General features: G+C 42.3%; 2 protein-coding genes across 3 annotated transcripts; both read left to right on the top strand.

Annotated features, from left to right (window-relative positions):
• Nucleotides 1–570: 570 nt before the first annotated feature.
• Nucleotides 571–8,827, top strand: LOC146989405 (cell surface A33 antigen-like). 2 transcript variants are annotated; one of them, XM_085805044.1, is made up of 8 exons: nucleotides 571–727; nucleotides 3,322–3,479; nucleotides 3,577–3,754; nucleotides 4,322–4,485; nucleotides 5,843–6,059; nucleotides 6,167–6,331; nucleotides 8,041–8,157; nucleotides 8,296–8,827. In XM_085805044.1, exons 1-8 carry the CDS (start codon nucleotides 673–675, stop codon nucleotides 8,349–8,351), a joined length of 1,110 nt encoding a protein of 369 aa, XP_085661170.1. In that variant the 5' UTR covers nucleotides 571–672; the 3' UTR covers nucleotides 8,352–8,827. The 2 variants fall into 2 exon arrangements, with proteins under 2 accessions (XP_085661170.1, XP_085661163.1); XM_085805037.1 differs by having other exon boundaries at nucleotides 3,577–3,790.
• A 4,162-nt stretch (nucleotides 8,828–12,989) lies between these two features.
• Nucleotides 12,990–19,277, top strand: gpa33a (glycoprotein A33 (transmembrane), paralog a). The gene is made up of 7 exons (XM_085805023.1): nucleotides 12,990–13,041; nucleotides 14,311–14,483; nucleotides 15,081–15,297; nucleotides 16,531–16,695; nucleotides 16,860–16,976; nucleotides 17,069–17,195; nucleotides 18,727–19,277. Exons 1-7 carry the CDS (start codon nucleotides 13,005–13,007, stop codon nucleotides 19,184–19,186), a joined length of 1,296 nt encoding a protein of 431 aa, XP_085661149.1. The 5' UTR covers nucleotides 12,990–13,004; the 3' UTR covers nucleotides 19,187–19,277.
• The last annotated feature ends 4,202 nt before the right edge of the window (nucleotides 19,278–23,479 follow it).

Raw genomic sequence — 23,479 nt, 5'->3', positions numbered from 1 at the left:
TGAAAATAGCTTACACCTACAATTAAAGGTAATGAACCTACTGCTATGACTATAGCGATTATGGCAATGGGCCAATTTGCCAAAATGTTGAACTATCCCTTTAAGTCAATTTGTGGATTATTTTCTAAAAGACATTGTAAAAACTCTCCCATCATACCTAAAGAAGCATATCTGGTTTCATTTGATGTTGAAAGCTTATACAGCAACTTAACACATGACGAGGGGTTAAATGCTCTGACACGTTACCTTGAACAACAACCTTGTGATGTCCCTTCAGAACTACTACTGGATTTCTCAGAGTTCATTTTAAAATCAAAAGAAAATTCTTCCAAAGCCTGAAGAGGCCTTTTGCAAAACACGGCGGCGTTGCTCAATAAATCATAGATCCTCTTCACCCAGTCTAGTGTGCAGTATGTTGCCACATTTTGAGTTTTTTTTTTCTATTGATTGTACATTTACCAGTATTTAGACTGACTCATTTTCAGACTTTGGACGCTGCCCCCTCATGTTTTGGTCCTGGTCTGCTGCACCGTCCTGTAAAAGCCTGTGTACCCGACTGTGTAAACAGAACCACTGAACTACATTAGCTCTGCGTCTGGCATCGGCGCTGCTGACAGACACAGGAAAAACAACATCAACTACACTTGGGAGAATCCTTGATGACTGGAGAAAATGAAAGTCTTAGTGATGGAGGGAAGGATTTATGCGTTGACTCTGCTGTGTCTGGGTGAGTATTCCTCTTGATACATGACGTCGGTCCTGTTTGTGCAACTTCAGGTTCCCAAAAGTAAAATATTTAAATAAGAAAAAGTAGAGAAGCCTGCATATTGTCTTGAAATTACAGTTTGTTGTTTGTAATGAAAATGAAAATCTGCAGTTACAACCAACAATTATTTTCATTATCTACCTCTTATTTTCTTTAAATGATAATTACCGTTTTTTTACAATCTGGACCTTATTTCTAGCATAAAATACGATAATTTCCTCATCCAGATAACTCCTTAGTCGTTACAAGTGGTTGTGATGAAATGAGCTCCAGCCGAGAGGCGCGTATATCCGTATAATGGAGTCTACAGGGCAGCAGAATGCAGCCTCTAAATAACACATTATCTGCAGAGAAACTCCTTCATTTCACCTGTTACGCCCCAGTACTTTGTTGGCCCAGAGGGGCATAACAAGGGACCCAACAATGACCCAAAATACAAAGACAAACTTAACTAAAAGAGATTTAATACAAAAATATACAGATACAAACAAGTAGACAAACTAAAACAGAAAGCCATGATGGGAGGCAGGCAAGCCCAGCAGTCCCCAGCACTGCCCCCGCCCTCTGGTGTCAGCTGCAGGGTATTTAGCTCAGTGGACCAGGTGAACCTCGTTTCGCTGATTGGGACCTGGGTGGAGCTGTGGGAGAACGAGGGGGAGAGAAAGACACAGACAAGGCCGAACCCCTTCCGGCCGTAACACCCCCTCCCTTAAGACAATGAATAATACTAATCACATATCATTTATTCATTGTGACATTTTTACAGGGACTACCAAACCTGGCCTCAACTCAGAGCACCAACAATACATTTATCAAAAGTAAACCCTGGGACTGCGGTCAGGACAACAAAAAGGTCAAAGTGGATCCAACAAGATCAAAATACAAAAAGGCCAACCAACACACTGCCACTCGATGTAAAGAGTGAGCAGCCAAACAGTACCCATGCAAGTGGGTGTCACTCCCACCAGATAACTAAATGGCTACCACCATGAGGGAAACTCCAAAACGAAGGTAAACTTACTAAACACTGCAGGTGACCAAACACAAAATCGAGCACAGCCACAACCTAAAGGGTCACTCAAGTTGCTGTCTATCAACACACAAAGACCCGAACAAATTGAACTGCCACGACACAAAATGGCCACCAAGCAGTCTGCCATTAACCAACGGACACAGACCTTATAATTCACCAAGTCAACTCCATCACACAAAGATCCACTGATCTATGGAGAGACGCACACGAGGTCCAACGAAGCCACAACTAAGTAAACAGTAACATACACAAGTGACTCAACCGAAAGTGGACTGCAACAGCACAACACAAGAGAGATCACACAGTAGCCACTGCTACACAAAATGTTGCCAACTTACACCTAAGCTGCAGAAAACGTACCCACACCCAGGTTTCACCACCAAAAATAAGAAAGGCAAAACAACAAAGTGGCAAGAGTCTCTCTCTGCCCGACGACTACCTTACAGGGAACTCTCAAGCAAACACAGACAGGCAATTAAATCACAAACCATCTTGAAAAGAAGACTAGACTACTACCTCACACAACAGCTACAAACCTTCACTTCACCTCATGGTTGTTCAGATCCCGGACGAGCCCCCAATTGTTACGCCCCAGTACTTTGTTGGCCCAGAGGGGCATAACAAGGGACCCAACAATGACCCAAAATACAAAGACAAACTTAACTAAAAGAGATTTAATACAAAAATATACAGATACAAACAAGTAGACAAACTAAAACAGAAAGCCATGATGGGAGGCAGGCAAGCCCAGCAGTCCCCAGCACTGCCCCCGCCCTCTGGTGTCAGCTGCAGGGTATTTAGCTCAGTGGACCAGGTGAACCTCGTTTCGCTGATTGGGACCTGGGTGGAGCTGTGGGAGAACGAGGGGGAGAGAAAGACACAGACAAGGCCGAACCCCTTCCGGCCGTAACACACCAATATTTAGTTCTGATAGGCTAGTGCTATTCCCCTCTGAGTCCGGGGTTAGCTGTTATCAACATCCGGGGTCTGTAGGTTGACCTACTGACCTCTGACCTGGATGATGTCATCTCTGAGCGCCGCCCGGCTCATTCTGATAATAATCATTCTGCTTCGGCATTCGGGTCCATTTTTATCTCAACTAGCCGGAGCTTTAGTGAGTCCAGGTTGAGGAGAGGAAGCCTGTGGAAGCTGAACTTCATCATCCAGGTCAGAGGTCAGTAGGTCAACCTACAGACCCCGGATGGTGATAACAGCTAACCCCGGACTCAGAGGGGAATAGCACTAGCCTATCAGAACTAAATATTGGTGAAATGACAGAGTTTCTCTGCAGATAATGTGTTATTTAGAACGACTTGTAATGACACCAAAGTTATCTGGGTGAGTAAATGATCGTATTTTATGCTAGAAATAAGGTCCAGATTGTAAAAAACAGTAATTATCTTTTAATACTACGACTACCTTTCAACAGAAATCCTCAAATCACAGTTGATTGTTGATTGTTTTTATATGGTAGAAAAACTTATGTTAATGGTAATAATCAATATGATTGAATCACTGACAGTGTTGCGTGGAGTTGATGCAATACAAGTGACAATACCTCAGGAGCTGTATGAGCATTCAGAGGGCGACACCGTCACACTGCCCTGCGAGTTTACTACCAGATCCCGGACGACCCCATTAGTCATCATCTCGTGGTCCACTGTGACTGACACTAAAGAGGTCAGTACTCACCTATAGCCACCTATCAATTTAATGCTCAAACATTGACAGCAGCTCTTTGTTCTCCTCCTATTTTAATGTTTCTGTTGTGTTACAGACTCTGATCCTCACCTACTACTCTACTGGTGTTACTGACATCAGATCAGAATATGAAGGCCGAGCATCAATAGACGTTGACATCCGCTCTGGAAAGGCCAACCTCAAACTGTCCTCTGTCTCAGTCAGCGACAACATGGTTTATGAGTGTCGTGTCCAGATCCCAGGAGATGACGAGGGTAAACCGGCCGATACTGCTCGTCTGGTGGTTCGAGGTAATGTTGAATTTGACACTTAAAGGAATAGTTCACTCAAAATTGAAATTTCACTCATTATCTACTCACCCTCATGTCGACTAAGGCCTTCTCTGAGTTACAGGGGGTCTCGGCGTAGCAGTGCATGTCAATATAACGGTTGCAAATGGATACCAACTGTCTTCGTAACAAAAAGACACACCAAAAAACATCCAAATACCTTTTCGGAACAATTTCGCATTTTGGGGCTTCAATACAAGACGGACATTACATACGAGCAGCATGGAGGTATTTGGATGTTTTTTGGTGTGTCTTTTTGTTACGAAGACAGTTGGTATCCATTTGCAACCGTTATATGGGCATGCACTGCTACGCCGAGACCCCCTGTAACTCAGAGAAGACACGGAGGACTCTGAAACTTCTCTTAGCCCTTCGTCCACATGAGGGGGAGTAGATAGTGCAATTAGATTTTTGGGTGAACTATTCTTTTAAGACGCTGTGGTCACAAGATACATTCTAATTATATAATCAATATGATTGAATCATTGACAGCGTTGCCTGAAGTTGGTGCATTACAAGTGAAAATACCACAGGAGCTGTACGAGCATTTAGAGGGCGACAACGTCACGCTGCCCTGCAAGTTTACACCTGCCAGACCCCTAACCCCTCGCTCACTAGTCATCATCTCATGGTCCACTGTGACTGACACTGGAGAGGTCAGTACCGACTGACCTACCTTCCTATCTACCTGCCTGCTAACTGACCGACCTTCCTTCCTACCCAACGTGCTTCCCATCGTCCTACCTGCCTACCTACCTGCGTTCCTACTTTCCTACCTACCCATCTACCTATGTTCCTAACATCCTACCTACCTACCTACCTACCTAACATCCTTCCTACCTCCCTACTGACTGACCGACCTACCTTCCTACCTAACGTGCTTCCCATTGTCCTATGTACCTACCTACCTACCTACCTACCTACCTACCTACCTACCTTCTTTCCTTCGTTCCTACCTACCTATGTTCCTACTTTCCTACCTAACTACCTACCTACCCATCTACCTATGTTCCTAATTACCTACCTATTCTTACCTACCTACCTACCTTCCTACCTAACTACCCCCCTACCTTCCTACCTACCTACCCATCTACCTATGTTCCTACCTACCTACCTATTCTTACCTACCTACCTACCTACCTACCTACCTACCTTCTACCTTCCTACCTACCTACCCATCTACCTATGTTCCTAATTACCTACCTATTCTTACCTACCTACCTACCTCCCTACCTTCTACCTTCCTACCTACCTACCCATCTACCCATGTTCCTACCTACCTACCTATTCTTACCTACCTACCTACCTACCTACCTACCCATCTACCTATGTTCCTACCTACCTACCTATTCTTACCTACCTACCTACCTACCTACCTTCTACCTTCCTACCTACCTACCCATCTACCTATGTTCCTACCTACCTACCTATTCTTACCTACCTACCTACCTCCCTACCTTCTACCTTCCTACCTACCTACCCATCTACCTATGTTCCTAATTACCGACCTAACTACCTACCTTCCTACCTACCTACCCACCCAACATCCTTCCTACCTCCCTACTGACTTACCTTCCTATCTACTTGCCTACCTAACGTCCTTCCAACCTTCCTTCCTACCTAACATGCTTCCCATTGTCCTATGTACCTGCCTACCTACCTTCTACCTAGCTACTTACCTACCTACCTTCTTTCCTACCTACTTATGTTCCTACTTTCCTACCTAACTACTGACCTATTCCTACCTTCCTACCCATCTACCTACAGTATGTTCCTAATTACCTACCTATTCTTACCTTCCTACCTACCTAACATCCTTCCTACCTACCTACCTACCTACCTACCTACCTACCTACCTACTTAACCTTCCTTCATTCCTACCTACCTAACTACTTACTTATCTGCCTGCCTACCTATCTCCATAGCGGTAGATAGGTAGGCAGGCATGTATGCAGGTACTACCTACCTGCCTACCTTCCTTAATGTTCCTCTGCTGCTCCTGTTGTGTTACAGACTCAGATCCTCACCCACTACTCTACTCCTGGTTTTACTGACATCAAATCAACATATGAAGGCCGAGCGTCAGTAGACGTTGACATCCTCTCTGGAAAGGCCAACCTCAAACTGTCCTCTGTCTCAGTCAGCGACAACATGGTTTACGAGTGTCGCGTTATAATCATAGGAGATGACGGGGGAAACCCGGCCGACACTACTCGCCTGGTGGTTCTAGGTAATGTTGAATTTGACACTAAAGAGGCTGAGGTCACAAGATAAATTCTTTCATCGTCACTTTTAAGGACAAACACTCACACTTGCTTTCTGTTTCTCTTTTTCCAGGAGCTCCGTCCACGCCCGTCTGTGAGATCCAGGGCGTGGCAGAGTACGAGCAGAACATCAACCTGACCTGTGTTTCTGAGGACGGCTGGCCACGACCCACTTACAGGTGGGAAACTCGTGACGCACGGAACGAAGCTCGTATTCTGGACCCCAGAACCACTCAGAGTAAGTTTCAGTGGGACAGACAGTGGAAAAACACAGGTCAGCAAAAAATGTATTTACTTACGACTGACCGCACTCATCCCTCAAGGGGTAGATGTTTACAGTAAAGCTGGTGTGTGGGTTTTGAAAGGTTTGAGACTAATATTCGTTTTCGTTTGGGAGTTGAAAAAAAAACAGAATCGCTTATTTACTGCCTTAAAGGGATACGCCAACTTTTTTTTTTTTACGTGTCTTGCCTCACTCCCGAGTCCATGACCAGCAGATAGACACCATCCTTTCGACTGTGTGTGCAGTAACAAGGGAGATAGAGCCTGTATCGCCCGTAATTAGCTTAGCTCAAACACTGGAAGTGTATAGGTAGTGTTAGCCTGCCTCCACCTAAAGTCATCAGAGAAACTCTTCAGCAACTCTAAACGGAAACCGGCGGGCCGATCTTCGTCTCAGAGCTGACAAAACTCTCCGGTAAGGCATCTTGAGCGCTCAAATGCTGGCAATGGGACGAGATCGGTCAAAACGGAGCCCTTTATTTTGGTTCAAGCTAGCTACATCGAGGGTAGGTTAGCTTCCTATTTCAAAGTAAAAGCACAAATCCTATCGTCATGGTTTTCTGTATGTAAAGGGCAACGGGTGTTTTATTTTGTGAAAGTAACCGGAAGTGCGTTGGTCACAACGGCTAGCTGGTATTTAGACAAATTAACGACACACTGCTGATCTAAACGGCTACTTTCTCACCTAAACATGTTTGAAATGTCGATAAAGTGATATATTTACAGAGATTAGAGCTAAAATGAAATCAGCTTCTGACTGCTGATTTCGGCTCGGGTAGGAGGCAGGCTAACACTACCCATACACTTCCAGTGTTTGAGCTAAGCTAATTAGCGGTGCGCCAGCTCTGCCCGTATCTCCCTTGTTACTGCACGCACAGTCGAAAGGATGGTGTCTATCTGCTGGTCATGGACTCGGGAGTGAGGCAAGACACACAAAAAAAAATGTTGGTGTATCCCTTTAACAAACACTCCATATCATTTGATTAGGATCATCAATGTTCAGACAAGAATGCATATGAGACCAGATTATAAAATTTGACTTTGTTGTATGGAGCGACATTTGCTTGTCCAGGCGTCAGGCAGGGTAACGACTGTACCCGGGACTCCCAGGTATCTAACCTTTGGTAAAGTGAAACGTCTGCAAGAACTAAAGAGGAACTATGAAGGATTTTTTTTTTTTTACCTTAACTCTATTACATTTGTACCTTAATTAACCAGCTTCAGAGTCCTAGTGCTGGTTAAATCAATGACTTGTAACTAGTTCCAGGGAGAATGGAGCATCTCTTGGCTGAAAACCAACCTTGTAAGATCAGAGCCTCCGACCCGGTGTCCCAGCTCTCGTCTCCATGGCGACACCGCCACACCAACGTAACGCGCCCCGTAACCCCTAATCTCTTGTTGATGACAGATAAGACTACACAAATATACACATGGTAACATGGTAGATGATAAATAACGTTATCTACCGCTCCATGGATTGATTTCTCACCGGCTTCTTTGTTGCACTTGATGACAACCATGACTGAGAACCTCCAGCAGGAATCCTTCATGAGGCACCTTGCACTTTCCTGAAGCTCCACTTGGATCTTTCTGAGCAGTAACACTGTGGTAGCAGATGAAGATGTAGATGTACAGCAGATGAAGATGTAGATGTGTTTGTTTCAGGGGGAGGAGTCCTGTCTCTCTACGATATCTCCATCCACACAGCAGGATATTACATCTGCACCTCTGCCAACAAGGTCGGCTCGGCATCCTGCAACATCACCCTCGCAGTCAGGCCACGTGAGTAAAAAACTTCCATTTTCATCAACGATATAGAAATGTAGCAATCCCGATAAATACCATTTTTCTTTGCAACGATTTGTTTTAATGTCCACTCACTCACCTGTTCTCCTTTTCCCATCTCCTTCGATCCTGCAGCCATGGTGTTAAAGTGGCCGACTCTGGATGATTTGTTGTCTGGGGTATCAAACTGAACACATCATTTTTGTGAAGAGCAGCTCCAGCATGTTTCTGTCTTTGCATTCATCATCAAAAGTGAATTGCATTTAGATATTTAAGGTATAAGAGAAGTGAAAGCTCATTTATTGTGTTTAAAATTCAAATGTTAGTGGGAGCTGCTGTAGCCTATTTACTGTGCCAAGAGACTGTTTTAACGTTGCTGTTCACCAATCAATCAGCATCTTCATGTTTCAACACTTGCTCCAAATCAAATGGAATACAAATAATGCATTTCCTGTGAAACATGTTTGGGTGAATTTGGTTTTAGACCACAGCACTCAGCGTACGGCAGAACAGGCCATTAGACAAACACTCATCGTTTCCAGTCGTACTGTAAAAAACCTCAGCATCAAAAGCTTTTCTACCTCCTCTTCTAATGGAAATAATTACTTGTTGGAGCAGAATTATTAGTGTTTTTCTGTCCATGTGATGAATAAAAGTGACATCAGTCCCACGCTCACAGCTCTGTTTTTGTTCTCTAACAACAACTGGAGGGAAAAACCTGGATGTTCTGCTGCCAGTATACAACCATAATAAAAAAAATTTAAACTGGCCTGTTGTGTTCAAACACAATTTGCATATATGTCATGTGCATATAACTCCTCTTTTTTCACAACTGTCTTTAACTCTGATGATATGAAACAATAGAAAACAAACTGACACATTCTGATGTCTATAGGGAACCATTCAAAACTGAACTGACCCCTGTGCCCTTATAAAATCATATATATTGTTATTACTGACACAGAATAAACCAAATATTTGAATTCTAGAGAGTGTGACAGATCTAATTCAGACTACATTTCAAAACGCTGCCGCTCGAGTCCTCACTAACACCAAGAAAGTGGGCGTCACTAGGTTTTAAGGACAGGGGGGGCTTAGCCCCCAGTAGATGCACAGGATGTGAGCGAATGTAGTGCGCAAGCACGAACTTTCACAATGACCGGAAAAAACACAACATTTAGAATTTAGAGTAAATTTAGAGTATTGAATCATGGGCTAGTTGAATCTAAGAATAAGTAAAGTAGTACATCTAATGAGTAACTGGGTAAAAGTAGATGCTAAAAAAAGTGAACCTGAGTAATTTTTCAGATGTTTGACTATCATGGATATGTCCAGGCGGAATTTGACGTCTGGTACCTCAGGTACCAGACTGGAAAACTAATTATATTTCACTAGTAGCCTGTGTCATAATGGTTATACACTCCATCCAAATACAGCTGTTTTTGGCTCATTTTGATTTCACTCAGACCTCTTCACATTTTCCAATTCAAATAAGACCAGACAACAGAAATGAAGTGTGACTCCAACTGGAGCAGATATTTATGGTAAAGAGTGCACATTTCACCCTAGAAACCCCTTCATCTTCTACACAACCAGGACCTTCACAAGAAATTTCAGATTTTTTTTTTTTCTGAGCTGAAATAGACATTGGGCGGTGGTTCAAATGACTGACCCTGAGAATCATTTTAATTTGAATATTCTGCTTTTATTAGTAGTTTTATTTGGACTAGGTTTAAAAATATATATATTTATAGCCTACCTATATATTGTTATCATGCTGTTTTTATATATTCCTGTGTCTTACCTGATCTTCTGCATCTTCAGGACATGTCTGGCCTCTCCCTACAGCATTTCTCTCCCTGTCTGTCTGTGCTGCCTGCAGTGTCACCAGATATCATTAGTATTCTAAATTGATCCATTAAATAATCTGTTTTTACTGCTAAATGTTATTTTCTTTAACACAGCCAAGCTATAAAGTACCAGATTCATGTTAACACATTACACACATTCACAGCACACGCACACACACACACACACACACACACACACACACACACACACACACACACACACACGGCACATGAGACAGACAGAGAGAGAGAGAGAGAGAGAGAGAGAGAGAGAGAGAGAGAGAGAGAGAGAGAGAGAGAGAGAGGAACACACACATGATGACAGGAGTGTTCAGGATCCCCGTTTAAAAGTTTTCCTCACCAGAATCTAGCCGAACTTTGGAGCATTATTTAGCCCGTTTTCTGACAAGCTATCACGACATGGCTGGTACCAACAGAAGCCTCGTGTCTCCTGGTTTCATATAATATCTGTATCTTCGCTCTAGCTTTAAAACTGACCCGTTTACAACGCAATTAATATTTCACATTAATTTAAATATATCGCGGTCATTTTGACATCAACACTGCTATTTAGAGATGTAGTAGCTTACTGTCCGATGCCTGCTAGTCCTCTTTTAGCTACAGGTGGACTGACTCTCTCCCTCTGTTGACATCAGAGCTCCTGCAGCCCGTCACTGCAGGCTCGGAGCGGAGCTTCAAACAAGCCGCCGCTACATGGGCGCTACCAACTCACAGCTGGGAGGGGGGTGGTCACACACTCAACAAACTAATTAAATTAAACAAATCAGAAATAACAAGAGACAAATGCGATGACAGCTGGGGTTCTTAAAAGGAGAATATATGTCACAAAAAATGTCACATAATAAAAGAACACCAAATTATTTGGGGGGGCTTAAGAATATTTTAGGGGGGCTGAAGCCCCCCTAAAATAGGCCTAATGACGCCACTGGCCGACCATATCACCCCAATCCCTTTAGATCACTGCACTGGCTTCCAGTTTCTCACAGAATAGATTTCAAAATACTGCTGATGGTTTACTAAGCATTAAATGGTTTAGGGCCAAAATACATCTCTGACCTCTCAGATCGTCTGGTACTGGTCTTCTATCTAGACCTAGAGTCAGAGGTAAACAAGGTGAGGCAGCATTTAGTTTCTATGCACCCGCTATCTGGAACAAACCCCCAGAAACCTGCAGGTCTGCCAGAACCCTCGGTGCCTTTACATCAACATTGAAGACTTTCATGTTTGCTGACGCCTTTCATTAACTGCACTGTAACATTATTCTGTTATTTTATATCTTTTTTTTTACTATGTTTTAGTTGTTCTGTCTAAATTCTTTGCTTTTTATGTTCTTGTTGCGGAAATGTGCTATACAAATAAACTTGCCTTGCCTTGCCTTACATGAAATTAAGACGACAAAAACTACTACCTCTCTACACGACAGACACAAATGCACCACAGGTTTTTATGGCAACAAAAGTCAAACAAACTTAATTTTTATTCAACACCACCAGTCTTTATGAAGTAAGTTATTTTGAAATAACAGGCTAGTTTAGAGAATAACTTTTTTTTTAATGTTTACATTTTTACAACATATGTATATTTTGATGATACAGTACAAAGGCCTTTTTGTTGAATTGACATTCATGCTACATACTGAGAACTGATATCTGTGACTTTCTTACTCTGGTGTTGATTGTGTTACTCTGTGTTGACTGTAGCTTAGTCATGAGAGTTGGTTTTGCTGGTTCGTCGTTGCAGCAGCACCAGATACAGTGTTGTTGTGTATTTTTTCCATCCACTAAGTGGCGCTATATCGCAGCACAGAGACACAGCACAACTCAAGAGACAAAATTCTAACCATGAGCCTCGATCAGCCTTACTTTATATTATGTTACAGGTTAAACTATATGCATGTGTTTGTGTGAATAAAAATAACTTTCATCAATGAAAATATGTTTATATATCACATGCCATACTAAGAATATGCTGTGTGGACCAAAATAAAGCAAACTACAATTCATTTGCAGCTGGGCCCAAACACCCAGACATAGGCCTACTACCCAGATGTGTGCAACAGTTTTATAATATGTATAATATAATACTATATAATATATAGGGTATATTATATATTATAGAAATGTTGGCATTAAACTGAGCTAAAGCACATGCAGAGTTTGAACGGCGCCAAAAAAATATCTCCACGTGCTCTGAGCTTCAGTTGTGACAAAAAAGGGAGTGCAACAAGATGGAGCCTACTGTATATACTTCCCTCCTTTTCCTACTTTGCATGTGTGTGTGTGTGTGTGTGTGTTGTGCCTTAGGTGGTGAATCCTCGTCAAACCAGTCTGACAGGACCAAATGTTTCTTTTGTTCCACCAGCAGCTCACATCAGCTTCCCTCTGAACCAGAAACACTGTGTGTGAAGTGTTTGGTTTTGGCCTAAAATGCTTCTCACCTTTAATCTCTTAGCTGCTGCTGCAACATGACGCTTCATGGAGATCAGTTTAAAATGTGTGTGTTCAGGTATAAAGCTGTAGAGTGCAGAGCAGCCTGTGTGTGATTTAGAAACAGGCTGTGATGTTTAAATAGTATTTAATTATAGACCATGACAGAACCTGTTGGGAAATCGATCTGGGCTCTTGACTCGTGAGAAAACTCATCGGAGTGTTTGTGAACAGTTTTAATCTAAAGGTCGGACTGTGGAGGAGCGCACGGGCCCAGACACGTCAGGAAGGCGCAGCAAGAATGTTACCTGGAGAGCAGGAGCGCAGCTGATTGGCTGAGAGCGCTGTCAGTCATTCAGAGGCGGCGGTCACACCCAGAGGGCTCATCACACACACACACACACACACACACGCACAGGCGCTGTTGGGTTTCGATGCAACCGCGCACCGGACGTCTCCGGTTCCCCCGTTTCTGTTCCGAAAAAAAACAACCACATACGGAAGAATCATTTAGGACTGGTGGTGGTGGAAGAAGAAGGTCTGAGTTATGGAGGGAAGGATGTTCGGTGTGAGTCTGTGTCTGGGTGAGTTTCCCTCTGGTTACTGACATTTCTCTGTTCTTAGCTGCAGCTGCCACACCTGTTTGTGCAGCTTCAGGTTCAGGCCTCGTTAACCTGTTCACAGGTGACCTGTCGCTTTGCTTTGGTCTTAAAATTTAAAACATAATATTATCTTTAAATCATGTTAATATGTTGATATGTACAGATTTCTTTAACTTTAGTAACCTCACAGTAGGTCCAAGGTTTTTATTGTCAATCCAACCAGACATAGGCTACAGATGAATCGAAAAATCAACCGGGGCTTGGTTTCTAATGGCGGATATAAAACTCTGTGATTGGTTACAACAAGCAATTAGGCCTCTTTTTTTTGAGTAGGCTATATAAGCAACGGTTATAAGATCACATGTTTGTTTATTGGACAAATCCAAAGATATTCAGACTCCTTCAGAGGTCGAAAGAAAAACACAGAAATAACCTCACTGCAAAAACTCCAAATCTTTCCAAGAATATTTGTCTCATTTCTAGTCAAACTAATCTATTTCCACTTAAAATAAGACTCATCACCTAAAAATGAACTTGTTTTTAGATCATTTTCACTTGTTTCAAACAAATTTTCACTTGAAATAAGTAGAAAAATCTGCCAGTGAAAGCAAGTTTTTTCTGCTTGTAACAAGAAAGAAAAACTTGCTCCACTATCAGATTTTTCTACTTATTTCAAGTGAAAATCTGCTTGAAAGAAGTAAAAAGTGTCTAAAAGACTTTCTATGTATATGTATATGTATAAATATACTTATTTTAGGTATAATGAGATTTGTTTTGACTAGAAATGACATTTTGACTAGAAATAAGACAAATATTCTTAGTGAGATTTTGAGTTTTTGCAGTGCTGTTATTATGGAATTCCTTAACAGTCGAAGAAAACAAGCTGTACAAATATTTTTCAGTTTAAGATGTATAAGATATAAAAAAGGTTATGGATTTTTTATTTCATTTGTAAATTGTTGGCTGTAAACCGGTTCATTATCATGGCATTGCATCTGATGTAAGGGGTTTTTGTTGTTGTTGTTGTTGTTTTAAGGAAGGAGCAGGTGTTATAAGTTCTCCTCATCCATTTCATAAAATGAAAAAAAAATGAAATGAAATCTGGAACTACCTTCAACCTGTTGCTGTCCGTCTGTAGCCGACTGTGTGTGTTTGTGTTTGTGGGGGTGGGGGTGATGAGTCGGTAAAGTTCACCCGCTGAATCATTCACATTAATTTAAAGGCTAATCCGTGTGATTCCATCTTTGACAGTGTTGGTGTGTGGTGTTGGAGCTCTCCAAGTGAACATCCCCGAGGAGACGTATGAACACGCCCGGGGCGACAACATCACTCTGCCCTGTACCTTCCAGAGCCAACTACTACCCAGAGATCCGCTGGTCATCATCTCATGGTCTCTTGAGGGTGTACAAGCAGGGGCTAAAGAGGTCAGTATCTATCTATCTATCTATCTATCTATCTATCTATCTATCTATCTATCTATCTATCTATCTATCTATCTATCTATCTATCTATCTATCTATCTATCTATCTATCTATCTATCTATCTATCTATCTACACTGCAAAAACTCAAAATCTTTCCAAGAATATTTGTCTTATTTCTTGTCAAAATGTCTTATTTCTAGTCAAAACTAATCTCTTCCCACTTAAAATAAGACTCATCACCTAAAAATTATCTTGTTTTCATACAATTTTCACTTGTTTCACACAAATTTTCATGTGAAATAAGTAGAAAAATCTGCCAGTGAAAGCAAGTTTTCTGTGCTTGTAATAAGAAAGAAAAACTTGCTCCAATGTCAGATTTTTCTACTTATTTCAAGTGAAAATCTGCTTGAAAAAAGTAAAAATTGTATGAAAACAAGATCATTTCTATGTGATGAGTCTTATTTTAAGTATAATTTGATTTGTTTTGACTAGAAATAAGACAAATATTCTTGGTAAGATTTTGAGTTTTTGCAATCCAAAAATCGATTGCAGAACTTGTTGTTGTCTTCCTCTTTTAATGTTCCTTGTTGTGTAACAGACCCTGATCCTCACCCACTACACAAATCCTCTCAGAACCGACATCAAGTCGATATACGAAGGCCGCGTGTCCCTGGACGTGGACGTCAAAGCTGGAAAGGCCAACCTCAAGCTGTCCTCCATCACACTGGCTGACAACAAAGTCTTTGAGTGTCGTGTCCAGATCCCGGGTGACGACGAGGGGAAGCCGGCCGACACCGCTCGTCTGGTGGTTCTAGGTAAAGTTGAGTTTGTTAACGAAAGAGGCTTTTGTCATTTAAGATCAATTCTTTCACTGCAAAAACTCAAAATCTTTCCAAGAATATTTGTCTTATTTCTTGTGCAATGTCTCATTTCTAGTCAAAACTAAACTCTTTTTGCTTAAAATAAGACTCATCACCTAAAAATTAACTTGTTTTTAGATCATTTTCACTTGTTTCAAACAAACTTTCACTTGAAATAAGTAGAAAAATCTGCCAGTGAAAGCAAGTTTTTTGTGTTTGTAATAAGGAAGAAAAACTTGCTCCACTGTCAGATTTTTCTACTTATTTCAAGCTTCAAGCTGCTTGAAAGAAGTAAAAAGTGTCTAAAAACAAGCTACTTTTTAATATGATGAGTCTTATTTTAAGTAGAATGAGACTTGTTTTGACTAGAAATGAGACAAATATTCTTGGTAAGATTTTGAGTTTTTGCAGTGTGCCCCTCTGTTTAAGAATCTTCACATAATGTCAGTCTACGATATTAATATACTTCAATCATGCATATTTATTTATAAATATATTCATCTTTCCCACTTGCTGCCCAAATCCTTTCATGAATTCTTTACAGTTAACTCTCAGGTCCATTTTTATAACACAAGACACACTGATAAACTTCATCCCCCATTTTTTGCCGCACAAGGCCTACACATACTCAGTTTTCTTTTGCTTAAAGAGGCTCTACTTTGGAATTCCCATCTTCATGTAGTTAAATTATCTTCATCCCTCAATAGAAGTAAGCGATCCGGTGGTTTTGGCTAAACTCAAATATCTAACCAAGAATATTTGTCTCATTTCTAGTCAAACCAAATCTCATTCAACTTAAAATAAGACTCATCACATAAAAAGTAGCTTGTTTTTAGACACTTTTTACTTCTTTCAAGCAGATTTTCACTTGAAATAAGTAGAAAAATCTGATAGTGGAGCAAGTTTTTCTTTCTTATTACAAGCACAAAAAACTTGCTTTCACTGGCAGATTTTTCTACTTATTTCAAGTGAAAATTAGTTTGAAACAAGTGAAAATGATCTAAAAACAAGTTAATTTTTAGGTGATGAGTCTTATTTTAAGTGGAAAGAGTTTAGTTTTGACCAGAAATGAGACATTTTTACAAGAAATAAGACAAATATTCTTGGAAAGATTTTGAGTTTTTGCAGTGCATGCTCAAATAAATAAATACTAAATACTAATACCTTATTTTTATCTTGTTTTTCTAGTGGCTCCATCGAAGCCCATCTGTAAGATTGAGGGTACGAAGGAGTACGGTCAGAACATCAACCTGACCTGTTACTCTGAGGAAGGCTCTCCACCGCCCCAGTACAAATGGGAGAGTCATAGCACTCAGAATGTGCCTCGAAGTTTCCCCTCCAGAAATGCCATCAGTAAGTATTATTAATGTTCAGCTTATCACAAAACTATTGATCCTGGAAGAAAGGTCCTCTTTGTGTCACAGAAACGTACAATAAAACCTCCTTGCACGTTCCAGAAGATGCACACGGCAATAAAGTTGTGTCAGCATTGATGTGACCGACTCTTTGTCTTTCAGATAAAGGTGTTCTGTCCCTCTTCAACATCTCCCAAGAGACATCGGGGTATTACATCTGCACCTCCAGCAACAAGATCCGCTCTGCTACCTGCAACGTCACCCTCGCCGTCATGCCACGTGAGATGAACCTTCTGTTTTTCCATGATCAAGATTCTCATTTCAATTTACGTGTCTTAAACAGTTGATTGATTGCATGTGTTCTTCTGCAGCCACCCTCATGAGCGGCGCCACTGCAGGAATCATCGGTGGTGTTGTCGCCGCTTTGATCCTACTCGTCATCGTCATCTACTGCTGCTGCCGTCGCAAGAAGAACAAAGAGGAGGAATATGCCATGGGGTAATGCTTCTTCCCAGACTAAACTTACTTTTTTTTTTACAAGGAGCACAGTGGTCCCGAACTTAAAGTTTTAAGAGTGCAAGCAGAAAATTTAGGGCCGCACACCGTAAATCGACTTGCAAAGCAAATATTCACATTTCCTTTTCAGTCATGATCTTCATAATGACAGATTTCGGAGTCTTTGAGTCGCCCTTTACACATTTCACCCCAAAAAAGGCCAATTTACTGGTTGCACATGCATACAGTAAGTAGAGGCTTAAGTCTTCCAGTACAAATGTTTTGTGCATAAGGAACAAGTGGTTGTACATGAATCAGCTCCTTCACATGCAAAACCGAAAGAAGTAAGTAAAGTAAGTAAGGAAATTTAATTTATATAGCACTTTTCATAGATAAAATCACAAAGTGCTTTACAACAAGAATAAAATGCAATAAAATACAGAGATCACAACAAAATACACATAATGTTCTGGGGCCTCTGTGACGTTACCTGTATTTGTGCCATTAACATCAGTAGCAAGCCTGTCTAAAAAGATAGGTTTTAAAGGGATACGCCAACATTTTTTTTTTCATGTCTTGCCTCACTCCCGAGTCCATGACCAGCAGATAGACACCATCCTTTCGACTGTGCGTGCAGTAACAAGGGAGATACGGGCAGAGCTGGTGCACCGCTAATTAGCTTAGCTCAAACACTGGAAGTGTATGGGTAGTGTTAGCCTGCCTCCACCTAAAGTCATCAGAGAAACTCTTCAGCAACTCTAAACGGAAACCGGCGGGCCGATCTTCGTCTCAGAGCTGACAAAACTCTCCGGTAAGGCATCTTGAGCGGTCAAATGCCGCTAACGGGACGAGATCGGTCAAAACGGAGGGTTCAAGCAAAGACGCTTTATTTTGGTTCAAGCTAGCTACATCGAGGGTAGCTTAGCTTCCTCTTTCAAAGTAAAAGCACAAATTCTATCGTCATGGTTTTCTGGCAACGGGTGTTTTATTTTGTGAAAGTAACCAGAAGTGCGTTGGTCACAACAGCTAGCTTGAGTAGCGCCAAATTCGTCCGAACAAAATTGTAAACAGCTGGTATTTAGACAAATTTACGACACACTGCTGATCTAAACGGCTACTTTCTCACCTAAACATGTTTGAAATGTTGATAAAGTGATATATTTACAGAGATTAGTGCTTCTGACTGCTGATTTCAGCTCGGGTAGGAGGCAGGCTAACACTACCTATGCACTTCCAGTGTTTGAGCTAAGCTAATTAGCGGTGCGCCAGCTCTGCCCGTATCTCCCTTGTTACTGCACGCACAGTCGAAAGGATGGTGTCTATCTGCTGGTCATGGACTCGGGAGTGAGGCAAGACACGGAAATTTGCTATTTCTAAATAGTGTAACTCTGTACCTTCGGGAGGCGGCACTTAGACCGGAGGAGACAGCACACCTGATGAGGCTATGAATTAGCATTTAGTTGTTGCTACGCTAGCTAGCCGGTACAAACTGAGCTCAAATTTTCGTTTTTTGTTTTTGTGTGTCACCTTTCAGAGCGCGTGGGGAAGAGTTCCACGACAAAGAGCCGGCGAGAGACAACGGCCGACCTGACGGGGAAGACGCTGCAACCATCGACCGCCGTGACCGCTACGAGGAACGGAGCGAGCGCGGCCACGACGACCGGCGCAGCGACTACGACGACCGGCGCAGCGACTATGACGACCGGCGCAGCGACTACAACGATCGCCGTGCCGACTACGACGACCGCCGCAGCGACTACAACGATCGCCGTGCCGACTACGATGATCGCCGCAGTGACTACGACGACCGACGCAGCGACTACGACGACCGCCGTGACAAGTACAGCGATCGCAACGAGCGCTACGACGACGACGACCGCCGCTACAACGACCGCAGAGACCGCGGCAGGGATGACGACCGCTACGACGAGCCGTATGACGACAGACCGCCGGTGCCAAGCAACAAGCCGCCGAGGAGAGACTATGACGACTAGGACAACTAAGCCTGTACCAAGTGTCCTCCAGCTTGAAGTTAATTTCCATTGACTTTTTCCAGCTAGCTGACGGTTAGCTAGGCTACTTCTGGTTGGCTCAGTCAGCATTTTGCTTCAATGGGCTTTAGCTGAGACATAATTGGTAAAAATAAAAGAAAACAGCTATTCTTATTCTAGAGTTGAAGGGATAGTTCAACATTTTGTCAAATTGGCCCATTGCCATAATCCCTATAGTCATAGCAGTAGGTTTGTTACCTTTAATTGTCGGTGCAAGCTGTTTTTAGAACGGCGGAGCAGAGCCGTGAGCTGCTCAGAGCTACGCTACGGAGACTCATTATGGGATTTCTTGGTTTCCCTCATCAAACTCATCAAATACACAGTCCAACAACTCCACAACGCTCTGGTGGACAAGTTGTGAGCTGCACATTCACCACGCTATGAGATAATAACACAACGTTACCACACAGAGTTGTTTTAGAGGGAAATTCATGCAAAACTGCTGATGCGTGTTGCCTTCAGGGACAGTTTTTCATCAAGCAGTCTCTGTATTTCCCTCTAAAACAACTCTGTGTGGTAACGTTGTGTTATTATCTCATAGCGTGGTGAATGTGCAGCTCACAACTTGTCCACCAGTGCGTTGTGGAGTTGTTGGATTGTGTATTTGATGAGTTTGATGAGGTTAAACCAAGAAATCCCATAATGAGCCTCCGTAGCATAGCTCTGAGCAGCTCACGGCTCTGCTCCGCCGTTCTAAAAATAGCTTGCACCGACAATTAAAGGTAACGAACCTACTGCTATGACTATAGGGATTATGGCAATGGGCCAATTTGCCAAATGTTGAAGTATCCCTTTAAGAATAATCTGCCTTTACATGTTTGAGAGGTGGAACAGTTGTAAGCGGTGAGGTTGTTTATCACTAGCTACAGGAAAAACAAACCTGGGAGGGGCAGGTAACCAAAGCAGTGGCCACAAAGTCTCTCTCGCTCTGTTTTTTTTGTTTTAACAGGAAGTAGGTGGGTGTAGTCAGATTATAATCCATCTCTGCCCTGGGTGGAAATCTGTACCTTAAACTCAAAACATACAAAGATTTGGAATTTAACAAACATTTCACAAATCCCCAAATGTGCAGGCAAAAGATACACTTAGGTAGGTTGAGGGGTCCAAAGTAAAAAATCGAATTCAGTAGGGCAATAACAGAACAATGGTGTTAACGGCTCTAATATCAATCTTTTTTTTATGTACATGTGTGTTGTATTTTAATTTCCTGAGTGAAGTTGAATGTTTTTCCACCATTTTAAAAAAACTAAATCACACTTTTCTGTGATGACAGAACGGGACGCTTGCGTTTAGTTTGACTGTTTGATGTCGGCCGTGTAAATACGAGTTCACTGCATTTATTCAGTCAGGTTTGGTCACATTCTGAAGTCAAGACAAACGTTTGCTGTCTGATGTGTGGAAGATAGATGTGTTTGTTAGCAGGATAATGTGTAATTTTAGCTTTAAGTAAGGGATATTGTTACAAATGAATGCAAAGCTTTGTGTCTTGTCTGGATGGTTTCTGCTCTCTGCTGTAACTGGTGTTTTGGTAACTTTAAAGGAAAGGACGCTTTTGTCTTTTACACTTAACTGTATATCTGTTTACTGAGTTAGTTAGTTAGCCAGGCTTATCTTATATTTATATTTAGTGTAGAAACAGAGGAACTGGGGCGTCCATATCATCCATTCTGCTGAGTGGTTTCAGTTTCTCTATTTTTCTTTTTCTTCCTTTTAAACCACAATTTCATAGAAACTAGAACTAGAACTTCTGCTCTTTGTTTCCGATTAATAATGCTTCCACAGATCTGACACGTTTTTTTATTCCTTTTTAAATGAAAATTATGATTTTGATTTGTCACAACTTTTAATATACATAGTACATAACCTCATTTTTACCATGTCACCTTCAAACGTGTTTTTTTTCTATTTCTGTTGAAATGCAATGGAGTATGACAGTCTACATGCTTTATTTTTATTTCAGCAATACTGATGTTAACTGATTTTTCATAATTGTGGCATTATATTCCATTTTAAAATATTCTGTAAAATAAAAGTGATTAAACTGAAGCTACACTGAGTCCTGAACACTAGGCAAGGCAAGGGCAAGGCAATTTTATTTGTATAGCCCGTTTTTACAAACAGTTTGTCTCAAAGGGCTTTACATGGCATCGTAACAACATCCTCTGTCCTTAGACCCTCACATCGACTGAGGAAAAACTCCATGGAAAACCCTTTTAACAGGGAAAAGTCGGAGAAACCTCAGGGTGAGCAACAGAGGAGGGATCCCTCACCCAGGACGGACAGACGTGCAATAGATGTTGTTACAGACAAGAAAACAGTTTACAGTTTGTCACAGAATGTGCGAAATATGGAAATGTTAGCAGGAGTTGATGAAGGCAGTCTCTGGTGAGGGGGGGGGGGGCGGGGGGGGGGCAGGGAGAGCTGGCCAGCTCGATGGGAGGGCTGGGTGGCAGACTGGTCCATGGGAAGGAGGGGGAGGCCGGTCTAACAGCAGGGGAAGGGGTGGGAGGGGGGGGCGATGCAGGCGGCGGCTGGTGCAGAGAGATGGAGCTCCGGTGGATCTGCGGAAACACAGAGAGAGTGCGAGACACCAAGGCCAAACTACAAAGTACAACAGAAAATGACAGTTCAAAAATATACTGAGGAGAAGAGAGGAGAGGAGAGGAGAGGGGAGGGGAGGGGAGGGGAGGGGAGGGGAGGGGAGGGGAGGAGAGGAGAGGAGAGGAGAGGAGAAGAGAAGAGAAGAGAAGAGAAGAGAAGAGAAGAGAAGAGAAGAGAAGAGAAGAGAAGAGAAGAGAAGAGAAGAGAAGAGAAGAGAAGAGAAGAGGAGAGGAGAGGGCTCTGTGTAACCAGATGTGTCCCCAGCAGTCTAAGCCTATAGCAGCGTAGCTATAAAATGGTTCAGAGCTACCTGAACCAGCCCTAACTAAAAGCCCTGTCATAAAGGAAGGTCTTAAGTCTAGACTTAAATGTAGTTAGAGTGTCTGCCTCTTTGACCCATGGAGAGAGCTGGTTCCACAGTAAAGGAGCCCGGTAACTGAAGGCTCTACCTCCCAGTCTGTTTTTAGAGATACTGGGAGTCACTAACAGACCTGCATTCTGGGAGCGGAGTGCTCTGGTAGGACAGTAAGGAATGATTAGTTCTTTCAGATAGGTTGGAGCTTTATCATTAAGAGCCTTATAAGTCAGCAGAAGGATTTTGAAGTCTATTCTAAATCCTACAGGAAGCCAGTGGAGAGAAGCTAAGGTGGGAGAGATGTGCTCTCTCTTCCTAACTCCTGTCAAAACCCTCGCTGCGGCATTCTGGACCAGCTGGAGACTCTTTAGAGAGTTTTTCGGACATCCTGACAGAAGAGAGTTGCAGTAGTCTAGCCTAGAAGTGATAAATGCATGTACTAGTTTCTCAGCATCACTCTGGGAGAGGATATTCCTAATCTTAGTGATACTGCGCAGATGGAAGAAGGCGGTCCTAGTCACGTGCTTTATGTGGGAGCTAAAGGAAAGGTCCTGGTCAAAAATGACTCCAAGGTTCCTCGCGGTAGTACTCGGGGTCAGGGTGATGCCATCTAGAGTAGCGATCTGATTGGAGAACGTGTCCCTGAGATGTTTAGGTCCAAACACAATAACCTCAGTTTTATCTGAATTCAGTAGCAAGAAGTTAGAGGACATCCAGGATCTAATGTCTTTCAGACAGTCTTGCAGATTGATGAGGCGGCTTCTGTCATCTGGCTCCATGGACAAGTAGAGTTGCGTATCATCAGCATAACAGTGAAAATTGATTGAGTGCTTCCGGATGATGCCACCTAATGGGAGCATGTAAAGAATGAAGAGGATTGGCCCTAAGACTGAACCCTGCGGTACACCATACGTAACTCTGCTATACTCTGAGTGGTCGTTATTAACATTAACAAATTGAAACCTGTCAGATAAGTATGACTTAAACCATTTTAGGGCAGTTCCTTTAATCCCTATTTCATGATCTAGTCTCTGCAGCAGGATGCTGTGGTCGATGGTGTCGAATGCAGCACTGAGGTCCAAAAGTACAAGAACAGAGACGAGACCTCTGTCTGAAGCTATAAGAAGATCATTAGAGACTTTGACAAGTGCTGTTTCAGTGCTATGGTGTTCTCTGAATCCAGATTGGAAAGCTTCAAAGAGCTCGTTGCTGTGCAGATGTTCATGTAGCTGCTCCAGGACAATCTTCTCAAGGATCTTAGAGATGTAAGGAAGGTTGGA

Source organism: Trachurus japonicus, chromosome 3 (genome assembly GCF_045865225.1).
Source record: "Trachurus japonicus isolate A0001 chromosome 3, Traja_1.0".
In the NCBI taxonomy this organism is placed as follows: domain Eukaryota; kingdom Metazoa; phylum Chordata; class Actinopteri; order Carangiformes; family Carangidae; genus Trachurus; species Trachurus japonicus.
This window is presented reverse-complemented; position numbering and strand designations above follow the sequence as displayed.